Source organism: Drosophila willistoni (genome assembly GCF_018902025.1).
Source record: "Drosophila willistoni isolate 14030-0811.24 chromosome 2R unlocalized genomic scaffold, UCI_dwil_1.1 Seg200, whole genome shotgun sequence".
Lineage (NCBI taxonomy): Eukaryota > Metazoa > Arthropoda > Insecta > Diptera > Drosophilidae > Drosophila > Drosophila willistoni.
Window position 1 is genome coordinate 4,598,744 of NW_025814051.1, and position 13,752 is coordinate 4,612,495.

Consider the following 13,752-nt stretch of genomic DNA (forward strand, 5'->3'; position numbering starts at 1 on the left):
AGGGGGAAGGAGGCAAGCAGCAGCAATGGGAAAAACGAATTTAAATGAGCGCGCCACACGGGTAACTTTACGTTTGTTTGTTTGTCTCTCTCTCCTTCTCTTCATTCTCTAGATTTGTGTGTGTGTGTGTGTGTGCCTCGTGTGTTGGTTGGTTGTGTGGCAAAGTGGTAACAACGACAACGAAGTCTTGGACGACGACCACGGAGACGACAACGACAGAGACTACGACGACTCTACATGAAATCTATAGGCATAAATTTATTGTTTTGTGTTTTTTTTTTCGCTGACTACTCGTTAAGTTGGTGCTGCTTTTGTTGTTGTTGTTACTGTTACTCCTATGGTTGCTGCTGCTGTTGTTGTTGTTGTTGTTACATTTCTACATTTTCTTGTCATTTTTGCTTGGCCTGCTTTAGCTCCTTTTCTACCATTCGCATTCTTTGCGCCATGCAAAAAACCATTTCGTTTTACTTTTTTTTCACATTTTAATTAAGTTTCTTTTTGCAATGCAATAAATTGTCATCCCTGATGTTTAGTTAGGTTGAATGGTTTGTGTTTTACCTCCAAGTAGTTGCCATTGTTTAGAGATGTTGTTAAAGGAACTGCTGCTGCTATTGGAACAGTAGTGGCTATTGCTGGTGGCGAAGGACTTAGAGTTGGTGGTGTCGGTGGTGCTGATGCTGCTGCTGCCACTGATGATGATGATTTATTTAGATGCTCGCAAAAGGCAGAGAAGCTGCTAAAATCCATGGGTTTAATAACCTCCATTTTGTTTTAGTTGGCAGGCGTCGGCGGCACAAATATTCTTCTTCTCCTTCTCAATTATCACATACACAGTTGTAGTTGAACACTTAATATTGATATTGAAAATAGATTCTATTCTCGCTTTTCTCTATCTATTCTATTTCAATACAATATCTATTTACGAATTATGATTTCGTCATTATTATTGATTTTAATTAAGCACTAATTATCATATATATCATGTATGTATTTCGCTTCGACAGAGACACATTTCGCCATTTGCACGTCGTTTTGTGTGGTGTTGTCAGTCAGTCATTCAGTCTCGGCAATTACAATTTTGTTTCGTTGTGTGTTTCCCCTTCCACCCCCCCAATTTATATATTCCATTTGATTATTATTATTTCTCACACAAACACACACACACGCGGACAACAAATATTTCGCGTTATTGTTGTTGTTATTCTCATTGCCCGCTCTACAATCGAAGAGGAGCAGGCAGAGTCATCGTCGCAGGCAGCACTTGAACGTTTTTACAACTTTACACCGCGGCGCTCAAACAAATAATGAGCAGAGCAGCGCATTGCGGACTAAATACAAGAAACACTCCTCACACACACACATACACTCATACAGGCAACCATACAAACACACACACACACACACATATATCACCATCAACTCGCATACAACCCGCGTCGCCTCAGCAGCAGCAGCTAAAATCGAATGCGAATCAGCCAAACGGCGGAGACGAACAGAACGTAACGTAACGATACCAAGCGGAGAGCCACCGCCGCTAGCTAGCTAGCCAGCCAGCCAGTCAGACTCAAAAGTATTGAGCGAGGGAGCCAAAACGAAACCAAACAATCGTGAGATTAAGCCAAACGCCGTTTTGGGTGAATGTGAATATGAATGAGATGGGCACGGGGCAGAGTCACAGGCTGGCTGGCTGTATGTCGTCTGAGGTGAATGAGCGGCGTCACTTGCAACGGCCACAATGAGAGAGATAGACAGAGCGAGAGAACGAGAGAAAGATAGAGAGAGAGTGCACAACGGTGAGAGCCAACGAGAGTAAGTAAGCCGGAGCCGGGGAGACAGAGAGTAAGTAAAAGAGAGCGTATAAAGACAAAATATAAGTGAAAGAGAGAGAGCATAAAATTTTGTATTTCGAGTCTCTGAATGTGCACTGGATGGACGAGTTGAAGAATGAGGAGGCAGAAGCAGCAGGCAGGCAGGCAGGAAGGCGCAGGAGACAGGCAGCACCACATTGTGTCAACTGTGTAATGTAAGCAAAGAAGGCAAACGACAGAACCAGCCTGCAACACACACACACACATAAACACACGAAATATACGTACATACATGTGATGGTTAATAGAGGAAGGGGGTGGGGGAGCCTCGAGAGGGTGAGGGTGAGGGTGAGAGAAAAACACACGGCAAGGCAAAAAAGCCAAGGCAATGAAACAAATGTACCACAAAAATTGTTGACGAGAGAGACTGAGAGAGAGCGAATTACACACACACTCACACATAGAGCCAGAAAAGGATAAACCATTGGATGGGTAGTAGAACTAGAAGGGTAGAGGGCGAGGGTGAGGGTGGGAGGTGGGGAAGATATGCTCGGTAATGACGGACACACAGGACAACGGAACAGCAAAAGGGATAAAATAATAACAGAGCAGCAGAAAGAAGTAAAAGCAACAGCAACCAAAAAAACAGCGGCAAAATGGAGAGTAGGCAAAAATGGGATTAAAACACACATATCCCAGGTATAAATCCCTCTTCTTGGAATCACTCTACTTTTCTTCTTCTTCTTGAAGAGCTCTGTCTTGTCTGTTGATTGGAGAACGACAAGTTATAGTCGTCAGTCAAAACACGACTTGTTCTTATTTTAGTTCTCCCTTTGATCTCCTTATTCTTCCACATATTCCGATGGGCAGCAGAGCTTAGGCATTTTGCAATTGTCTAATTAATACGACCTTTTGGGGGCATGGGAATAAACAATGTACATATGTATGCATATAAAACGAAAGATAGAAACGTGGCTAAAGTGCGATAAGCACGTAGTCAGAGTAAAAACGAAACGAGATTATTAATCAATCCGCAAGATACAGAAATGTATAAATATATATATATGTATACACACACACACACACACACACACACACACAAACACACACATGCAAACATGTGTGCATAAGTAGTACGTATTTATGTATATACAATATATCCCACCACCATTATAGTATACAATAATCGATGCAATGGCGACACATCTTCAGCAAATGCACTTACTCACAAACACACACCGAAACCCATACACCCATGCATGCATGTCTGATGATCGACCAAGAGATATATAGAAAAGAGCAAAGGGAGAGAAGAGAGTGAACGTAAAACGACGAGAGATTTGGTTTCTCTATCGTAAATTTGACTAAAGCGTAACACAAACTAAATCAAAAAGAAGAGTCAGCGCAGGTAGACAAAAAGCCAAAAGCCGCAGCTCATTCAGACACGTCGTCCAACAACAATGTACATATGTATCCATATATATATATATATATATTGGATGAACTGAAACTGACCATTTCGATGGTGTACACAACATTGGGTACATTGGTTTGGCAATGCATCGAAGAAGTTACAATGCTTTATGACTGACAGGTGTGAAGTGAAGGAAAATGCGCCGATGCAGCAGCAGCAGCAGAAGGAGCGAGTAGCAGCTGCAACTCTGGGAACGAAGGCTGCTGAGCAACACGTGATGCGCACGCGTACAGTGGGAAGCAGATATTAGAAAGTATTTAGGAAAATCCACAGTTTCAAATTATTTAATTTAAATCAAACACAATGCAAAACGTTTATGATAATTTTTGACAAAACATTCCATAAACCCATCTGTCTGAAGCGAAAACTGAACGCAGAACTTTGAATGTTGAACCTTGTTCAAAGAATCTTTCAAAAATCTAGTCAGGTTAACAATTTTGAAAAAACAAATCAATTATTTGCTTTTTCACCATTTGTCCCCAATGTCCGTAAAAAAATTAGTTTTTAATTTAAAAATATGGCCTTTAGCAAACTAAAATGTGTAAAAACAGTTGGACCATCGATTATACAGGACGTTTGGAACCAGAGTCATCACAGAAAATCAAGGATCCCGAAAAATTGACATTTTAATATTATGAACAATAATCTGAGATAATGTCTCGACCCTGGTGACATAATGTTAAAAATTAAGTAAGGATGATAACGTAATAATTACTTAATTATATGTAATTACATTTTTTAAATAATTCGTTTTTGTAATCAAATATATATATGTATATTGAGATGTTTTGTTCAAAAAGGTTAAAAGTCAAAAATTTCTGACTGGACCCACTTCTTAATACAAAAATATTTCCATAACTCTCGTACCACTGTGTCTCCATACAGACGCAGGCAGTGGCAAAATGGTAATAAAATAATAAATCGAAGAATAGCAGCCGCAACTAACCGTACCCATACATGCATATAGACATATGTGTACATACATACATATATATTTTGTAAAAGTAGATGCCACAGCAAATGGTCAGTTGCCAGCATAACCATCAACAGCAACAACAACAACAAGAGCATCCAAGCAAAAAGGTAGTTTTTAGGTGGGGGACCACAGCCAAAGATTGGCACAAAAAGAATGGCAAATACATCCGAGAAACAGACTTTAACTCTACGACAACGACTCGGCTCTATATGTGTGCCTGTGTGTGTGCGTGTGTTCTAAATACACGTTGCGCGAATGCAAAAAGGAATCAACGAACACACAAAAAAAAAGAAGCAAAATCGGTTTTAAGCTGATGCAGCAGCAGCAGCAACCTGAGAAAAGAAACAGAATGAAAAGAGGAAATGGAGATGACTGCCAGCCAGCCACCAGCTCAAATGAGCACAATTAGGCTGGCTGGTGCTTCGGCTTTATCGATGGAGGCAACAAAAAAAAAAAAAAGAAATACGCTAGCCTGCGGCGGCAAAGGGCATGCAGAACAGGAACAAGTCAGCGTCACCGTCACCGTCAACATCATCACCGTCGTCGTCGTTGTTGTTGTCGTTGTCGTCGTCGCCAAGTCACATATATTCCTCGCTCAATAATTCAGTTCGTGAGAGCAAAGCCAACGATGAGAGCGAGAATGCCTTTTGGGTGGGCGCATACCGTATACCTCCTCCCATACAAAAAAAACGAAAAAAATTAAACATTGGATAAATCCAGAAAATGTAAAATTACACAGATACACACACATTCATAGAGGCAGCAGCGGCAACAGCAGAGACAAATACTCGCATGAAAAACTAATACATACAACAGAGTCAAACCAAGAGTCCATACATAAGTACAGCCAACGTAGTAGCTAGGCCAGCCAAGCAGGCAGGCAGGCAAGCAGGCAGCAGAAGCAACAACCACCCGATATGCCCAATACTAATACCCGACAACGACGTCCACCAACGCCGCCGCAATACAATCATCGTCACCAAAGAAGAACTTCACTTCGTCAATACAACAACATTAACAGGAACAGCGACTTTGTTCTTCTTGATGCCCGTTGTCGACATTGCTGCTGCTGCTGCTGTTGTTCCTGTTGTTGTTGCTGGTTTGATTGATGGCGCTGCTGTTGGGTTTGCCTTTTTGATAATGGCGGCGGCGTCGTCGAACGTAGTCGACTTCGTCATCGTCGTCGTCGTCGCCTTCGTCGTATTCTTTTGGGTACAGTGAAAATACCAAAAACCACCATCAAGTCAGGTTGCTTTCTAGATACAATTGACTCTCCACTCACTTTTCATAATTTTGTGACCCCAAACGACCAAGTCACTTTGTGTCGGGGCCAACACTCGATGGGTTTTACTGTTGGTTGCCTTCCTCTTGAGGTGGCCACCTCTCACCACCCCACAAAAACAAAAAGACTCAATGCAAACCCAAAACGAAAGCAACGAGGTGTATGTATTGGGCCAGAGAATGTGTGCAAAATGGTTTGACATTTTCTCCTTTTTTTTTATTTTTGTATTGGGTTGCTCATTCGCGGCAGCATCTGGAGCTGGGCTGAGCTAGACCTGGAGCTGGAGAGCAGCATCATCATCTCGTAGCATCGTCGTAGACTTCGTTTCATTTCCATCGTGTGCACCATTTCGGGTTCAAATTTGGAGTGTTGTATGTATTTTCTTTTATTTTGCATAAATTAAGCATAAGTGTATTTGCGCTCGTTGTTCGTTCGTTGGTTGGCTTGTGCTTTGGTTTGGTTTGGTTGGGTTGGATTGGTTGCTTGGATTGCGAGACTCTTTGCTTCGTCGTTTTTGTCGTTTTCGTTGCTTTTGGGTAGCTTATTCGGAAGTACACATACATAGACACACATACACACACACATATACATATATATATATGTACGAAATATATCTTAAAACATTGAAATTGGGCATTGAAGGGGTGTGCTATCTACCATCGACACCACACCACCACCACGCCACTCAAACTCCAGGTTGGTGGTCGGTAGGTCGGTCGATTGGGTGTAACTTTACTTATTATTATTTCAGACAGATTTTTATTTTTTCTGTTTTACACACACTTGGTAAGACAGTATAACAGCTTTCATATGTTGTTTGTCAGAGAGGTAAAGTTATAATATAATTGAAATGATTTCTAAATGAACAAGTTCAACTTGGTCTCTGTTTAGACGAAACTTAATTAGAAAAACATATTTCTCAATGAAAAAGTTCAATTTATCAGTTAATGTGCTTTCCCAAGATAATTTTGAACTTTATATAAGTTATATCAGTGGAAGATTATGGAAATTTTGACAACTTTCCCCCAAGAGGTAACTCAATAATTGGCTTTTTGAACTTAACAAAAAACTATTGAAATGTTTTGGGTATAACAAATGGTTCTCGATTTAAATATTGTTTATAGATTAAGGCTCAGCATTCATTTTTCATAGCATACTTCTTCCTTACAATATTCCAGAGACTCAGAACTAAATTAGTTTTTGAGAGCAATTGAATGTAAGCACTACTTCTTTTCATACGATTTCTTGAGAAAATACTTATGAAAGAATTGATATTAGATTTGTTTTATCCATATTTATCTTAAATCAGTGCTCACAGCACCGGCTCGATTGTGGCAAGCAGGTGAGGTAGAGGTTCTGTAAAGAGAGGTATCCTCTCTATGGACCTTTCGTCATATCACAATTCTAAATTATATAAAAACAATGAACTCTCTAACAGCCTAAGAGAAGATAATTTTTACACTTCATAAGCCTAAATCCACGTTTGGCTTAAATAGATTAGGTAAGTAATAGATTAAAATTACAAATGAGATTCACTTCTAGACTAGAAATTAAACTATATAGACAGCTCTCTCAGCTTTTAAACGACACTGGGTCTAGGGCAGGGCCCGGCACTCATATCCCCCGCAAGGCGAACAACTTCGGCACCTCTTATCCGTGTAAGCCGAACGGCTGCCAAAGTCTTCACTCAAAAAAATCAAGACCATGAGGGTGTATTTAGTTTCCCACAGCATTTCGACGCAAGCAGATGATCTATGTCGCTTCGTTGAAAGAACACTCGTGAAATAATGATCACTGCTTTGTTTTCTCTATCTTTCTCTTGCATCAGATTATCGGATGAGCTCGTTTTCTTGATTTGAGGCAGAATTTGATGAATTTTCATTTTGCGCAGGGTAGTAAAGCACGCAAGCAAGTACACACATATTACATTTTTTTTAGCGCTCTCTTTGTTCCGGGCCCTGGTCTAGGGTATATAAACTTCGTTGCAAGCCATTCAACTGTTTTTTTTTTGCTTTTACTCCCCTTAACAACGTACAAAGATAGTATAAATATAGTTATCGACAAACTGATATCGTATTGGCAAATTGTTTGTAAAAAAAAAAACTGATTTAAAATCAGTTAAAGAGAAAAAATGATGATAAAAATTATAGGGAAATCAAAAGATATATTCATGTTATAAATACTTTATATAGATTTGAGTTGGGATCATGCAAGTTAGTAGTACTAATGATATGCTAATTACTGGGATTAGTTCAACATAGACAAATGTATGTGTGAGTGTAGTAGTATGTGTATGTGTTTTGTTGTCAGTGTGAGTGAGTGAGGGCTTAAAGAGGTTTGAGTGGGTAACGGTTCGTGGTCTATTAACACGCCACAAGGGCTTAGATATTTTTGGAGTTGGGCGGAAGAAGGGGGGACTGAATTTGTTGTTTGAGTTATGTATCTGAATTGAGTGAGTAAAAAAGTTACATGGATATGTTTTTGGATTACAATTATAATTATTTGCTATAAAGTAGATTGTGATATGGGCTTTTTACGTACATTGTTCATACTGACCAAATACATGGCCAGTTTGTTGATATCCAAATTGGCCAATTGACTGACATCGGTTGTGTTGAGGATGCTTAGCATTAGGCTAATATCGGCAGCAGTTGGCATGGCTGGTACTCCGGTTGTTCCGCCAACCGCCTGTTGCTGCTGTTGCCCACCATGCTGACTCAATCCGCCGACGCCGCCATGCTGTTGCATCCCCGTTCCTGAGCCAGAGGCGGCTGCCGCAGCGGCTTGAGCTGATGTGCTAGCACCCTGCGATTGCATTAGAGCCTGTAGGCTGCGATTACTCGAGTCAAGTTGTTGCTGTAGTTGACTGCTCGTGCCGCCGCCGACACCAGTGCCGCTGCCGCCGACTCCGACACCGACAACGCCAATGTTGGTAACGTTGCCAACATTGCCAGCAGCGCCAGTGCCGCTTTGCAATTGCATTTGCATCGATTGCAGAGTCGGTGTGGTGGGCACTGATAATGGTGGAGTCGATGATACCAATGCCTGTAGCTGTTGGCAAAGTAGGGAAAGTTAGGGAAGTAAGGGAGTAAGAACTCGGTTAAACAAAAACTTCATCACAAGTGGGTGAGAGGAGGGGTTGGTTTGGGGGAGATGGAGATGGATGGAAAGAGCCAGTTCGTTCTCTCAGTGAGTGAGTGAATTTGGAAATATGTTGGTTGATGTCCCTCTTTTCTTTTGGTACACAGTTTTGTTAATCAGCTGTTGGTTGTTTATGTCAGTTGTTGTCTTAAGTCTGTCCATGTCCGATTTATATTTACAACTAAGTGTGTACGGTACGCAAATTCTAAGCCAATATATATAGACTACGGGCCAACAGCTAAGCAACAAAACTACGTACTTTATTTTAATTTTGAATAAATTTTTACTTGGTTTTAGTTCAAAAATAAAACAGAAATTTTGTTAAAAAAAAGAACAACAGAACAAAAAAAGGACAAAAAGGACTCATAAGAATGATGAAAGATTTATTACAATCTAATGTTCTATTCAATATTATTTAGAGATTAAATTGCACTAAGAAACTGACGCACATCTAATAGAGAGAGAAATAACTTGTATTAACTATAATAATCTAATAAGGCTAATATATGATATTATCATAAATTTAAACTTGTAATTGAAGATTAAAAGTTCCTGAAAGTTACACAGCAATTGCCAATTCGATTTTCAATTTTTCAGAATCGTATCAAATAGGAAAACTAAAAAATACTTGATGAACTATTTATAAAAAGTCACGAAAATAAGTTTTGAAGTTCTAACTAGCCTGGTTAACGATCTTTAAAATGTTGCCCATAGGCAACACTTATCCACAAAGGATTAAATTGAAAAATCAAACGTTTTAAGCAATCATTTTTCTTAGGTATAATTTAGAAAAAATTCCTTTGAATGTTTTTCCTTAACTCTTTGTCTTATCATAAATGACATATGACATATCTATCTCTAGTACTTTCATCATTCTCATATCACAAAATAGTTGTAATCAAATAAGATAAATATATCAATTTTTTTTCCAGGCCCCCCAAATGAATAATCATTAAATTTTTTACAAAGACAATAATCACACTTTTTTTTGACGACAGACAATGAACAAAATCAAAAATAAAAGAAAATAACGGGTGATTTATAATGGGGTAACGTAAATTTGATTGTAGGACGAATGAATATGGTCAGAGGGGTATGGATAATGAGATGGTATGGTTGTAGGTTCATTTGTGGTTGTTGTCATATGAAATTGTTTTTTTTTGATTTCGACTTACCTTGGCCTTTTGCTGCTGTTTAAGCTCTTCTTTCTTGTAATTACGCTGATACGCGGTTATAACGCGACGTAGACGTGTATTTAGATCCTGCATTGATGGCCACATGGTGGCATCTTCAGCGGCTGCCACTGTGGGAGGATAACTGCCAGCAACGCTTTCTTCCTCGTCCAAGCCTAAAGTTGTTGAGGTGGAGTTAGCATTTTCGGTGTTTTGAGCAGCAGCTTCGCCGCCCCCACCAGGGGCAGCTGATGTTGTTGAATTGGTGGTGGTTGTGGTGGTGGTGGTGGTAGTGGTTGTGGTATTGGATGGATTGGTAATGGAGGTAGTAGTAGTAGTAGTGGTGGTGGTGATGTTTGTGGTAGCGTTAGTGCATGAATCGATGGTGGAGCCAGAGGCATCGACCTGAGCATTGGCAGCGGCATCATCGGTGGCTACAGCAGTTGTCGGCTTAGCCGATTCTTCATCGCCGTTACTGATGATTGCTTTCTCATCGCTTTTTTCCGTATTTTCTTTATCCAATGTTGATGATGATGATTCAGGCGTTGCAGTGGTTAATCCCTCACCATCAGTAGCACCAGCTCCACTGACAACTGAACTGGAATCAGCATCAGTTGCCGTGGAGGCGGCAGCTTCATTTGATTTTGGAGAACTTGCCACTGCCACGTCGTCTTTAGATTTTTCTTCGTTTTCTTTATCTGCCGATTCGGCGAGAGCTTCATTGCCAACTGATGCACCAGCCTCGACGGCGCTGCCATTGCCCACAGTCGACGAGCTCAGGTCCTCATTGGCTTTTTTATTATTATTATTATTAGCTTTTGTGCCGCCAGTTCCGCTTTCGACGATTTCGGTCTTCTTCTTACCCGACGAACTGGGACGCTCCGGATCAAGCGAGTCCTTATTATCGCCAGCAGTTAATTTTGTAGAATCTGAATCCTTGGTTGTGGTAGTGCCATCATCGTCCACCTCATCGCCGTCATCGTGCTTGGAATTTGCATCATCTTCATTTCTGTAGAAAAGAATAATGCAAAAAAAAAAATTTATTAACGATTTTGCCACAAAATGCACAAAGTGAAATCCTTTTGGAATGCAGATATCTCAAATTTATAAATTAACAAATTCTTTTATCTATCAACAAAGTTTCGAAACATTGTGTAATTTGTGAGTAATTGATTAAAGCTTTTTATCTGCAAACCGATAAGGTTTCAATTGAAGGGGACACATGCTAAACTGCACACTGAGAGAGAATTTTAAAAAGGGGCAAAAAACACACACATACACACACAAGTACACAAACTTTTTTTGAAAAATGGCCATGTGTGAGAATGGTAAAGCTTATGGAATATATATTTTCTATTGATTTCCATTAATCGTATAATGCTTTATTTCTTCTGAATGAAGCTTAACAAAATGTGTGTGATTCAAAATTGAGAAATGATATAAAATGAATTTCTTGAAAAAAGAAGTAAGCATTTCCTGTATTTCACCATTCTGGAGCTGGAGTCTGGAGCTTTCAAATTCTTTAAATTGCTTGTTTTTGTTTTAGTACTTATGATTTATATGTGTGGTTAAGAAATGGTTTAGGTTTATGACTTTTTAATGGGGGGACGGACGGATAGAAGGTAGAATTTTAAAAAAAATTTTGTTTTCTTTTCTTTTTTTTGTCTGCACTTACATGGGCAAATTCGTGACGGCCAAATCGTCACCGGCACCGGCGCCCACATGAGTAACAAAACACAAGTTCGGATCGGCGCGCATTTGACGATACATTTCACAGCCATGCTTGTAGGTTCCAACCAATAGACTTTTATCACAACAAATGGGATTCCACCATGATGATGGCACTTGATCTGGCGTTGGCGGCGGGCGAATGGGGAGCTCGCTACACATGATGAAGTAGTAGGGCATAGAGGATGATTTTGGGTTTGGTTTTTTTTTTTGTTTTTCGATTGGGATAAAATTTGAAATGCATTTTTTAGTAAATACAAATTTTGTTTCTTTTTATAATATTATTATTATGATGTTTTAAAATAAAAATCAAAATGATAACAAAAATAAAAAAATAAATAAATAATTTAAAAAAAAAATATATATTTTTTGTATAGAGAATAATTGTTTTGTTAATTAGCCAATTTGTACTACAGATTACAGTCTACAAAATGCAAAAACTTAAAAAGAGAATAATAAAAACTAAAAAATAAAATCATTTTCAATTTGCTGACGTCTTTATCAAATTTGGAATTTGGACAAAATTATATGTTTCTTTTATTTTTAATAATTTTGGTTTCTTTTTATTTGTGAGGGTAGCGGGTTTATCCCTATTCGCCTGCTTTTTTTGTTTGTTAAAATGGAGCGAGAGCGAGAGAACGAGCGAGCGAGCGTGCGTGCGTGCGATCGATCGATAGTTGATTGATGGGAGGGGGGAGGGAGATAGATATTACCTTTCCAAATTGAGTGCAAGCTGCTGCTGTTTAACTTTTGAGCTGCTGCAGTTTTGTTGTCCATAAAAATTGTGTGTTTTATATATATATATATAGATTTTTATATATATTTATAACGATTATTAGCAATTATTCGTTATGACATTTTATTGTTTAAGAGAAACAAAAACGAAAAATAACACACACACACACACAGCAAATAGAAAAGTATGTATTAATTGTTTATATTAAGCCAAATATACTTAAGTTAGTTGTTTTTGGCAATTATGTTAGAAAGTTAAAATTTTAAGACACATAACAAAGGAAATACATATGTATGAGTGAGTTAATATTAAGTTAATTGTTAAGATGTTTAATGTATAACGAGAATGCAATTTGTTAAATGTGACGAGTAGCGAATGAACGAACAAACGAACGAACGAGAGGAGTAGAGCGTATAGAGTGAAAAGTAACGAGAGGAGACAGCGAAAAAGAGAGCTTGACAACTTTAGATAGGCTAGAGGGCCAAAAGTTAAAAGCATTTTTTTTTTGGAAAACGTAAAAATTATAGAAGAATTTTTTATATATTTACAAATTGGCTTTTTTTTTAGTAAATTAAAAAACAAAATAAAGACTAAAATAGTTAATAATTATGTCAAAAAAAAGGAGAGAAATTAAAATCAATCAACCACAATCAATCAATTCAATCAACAACAACAAATATGAAGAATATCATTAGCAATAATAAAAAAATATATATATAACAAAAGTGGCTCAATATAATGCCTACCTGATCGGCGTATTATCCTTGATTTGCTGCACTATGTCGCCAATCACTTCGTGTTGGATATAGTACAACATGCGGACACGTAACAAAACCCTGCGAAACGAAAATTTTAAATAAAGTTCAAACAGAAAACACATAAGAAAAGCAATTAAAAGAAACGTGGAATGGGGGCGAAAGAAGAAGAAAAGAAATCATTTTGTTAGCAATAGTCAGTCTAAATGTAATTCTGGTTGTTAGTTTAAACAAATTCGATTCCACACGACTCACTTATTCGCGTGTCGGCCCAAATGTTTCTTATAGGCCCCCTCCAGGTAGGCATCAGCATCATATTTCTCCTTCTTGCTCCAATGATTAGGATCATGAATACTTGTCGGCGGTGGCGGTGGTATATTGACTGCAGCAGCCACAGCACTGGCACTGACCCCAACACCATCCTTTCCATCTCCAGCCATTTCTAAAGCACTCGATTTATGAGCTGGTGTTGTATTGCCACTATTACTACCAGAGGCAGTGCCAGGAGCAGGTGTTGTGCTTCCTGGGCAATCCTTTGTATTCGATTTACCACCATTGCGTCCTAAATAGGTTGGGTAATTAGGGGAAAAAAATGAAAAATTACATTACAATTTGTTCAATTATCTTATTAATGAAGCGAACAAAATTGATCTCAGTATGAAATTAATCAAACTGACAAC

The 13,752-nt window shown here is 38.7% G+C and overlaps 1 protein-coding gene across 5 annotated transcripts in view; it reads right to left on the bottom strand.

Annotated features, from left to right (window-relative positions):
* LOC6643538 (serine-rich adhesin for platelets) overlaps positions 1 to 13,752 on the bottom strand; it is a 38,347-nt gene that overhangs the window by 11,279 nt on the left and 13,316 nt on the right. Inside the window, exons 7-12 of one of the 5 annotated variants that reach the window (XM_002066238.4) lie at positions 13,328 to 13,634; positions 13,064 to 13,153; positions 11,529 to 11,735; positions 10,717 to 10,862; positions 9,857 to 10,029; positions 8,082 to 8,591 (exon numbers count right to left, since the gene is read on the bottom strand). In XM_002066238.4, coding sequence (XP_002066274.2) covers positions 8,082 to 8,591; positions 9,857 to 10,029; positions 10,717 to 10,862; positions 11,529 to 11,735; positions 13,064 to 13,153; positions 13,328 to 13,634 — 1,433 coding nt within the window. Of the gene's footprint in view, positions 1 to 558; positions 1,130 to 8,081; positions 8,592 to 9,856; positions 10,863 to 11,528; positions 11,736 to 13,063; positions 13,154 to 13,327; positions 13,635 to 13,752 lie in introns of those variants that run through there. The other 4 variants (XM_015178150.3, XM_015178152.3, XM_015178149.3 and 1 more) reach the window with 4 other exon arrangements.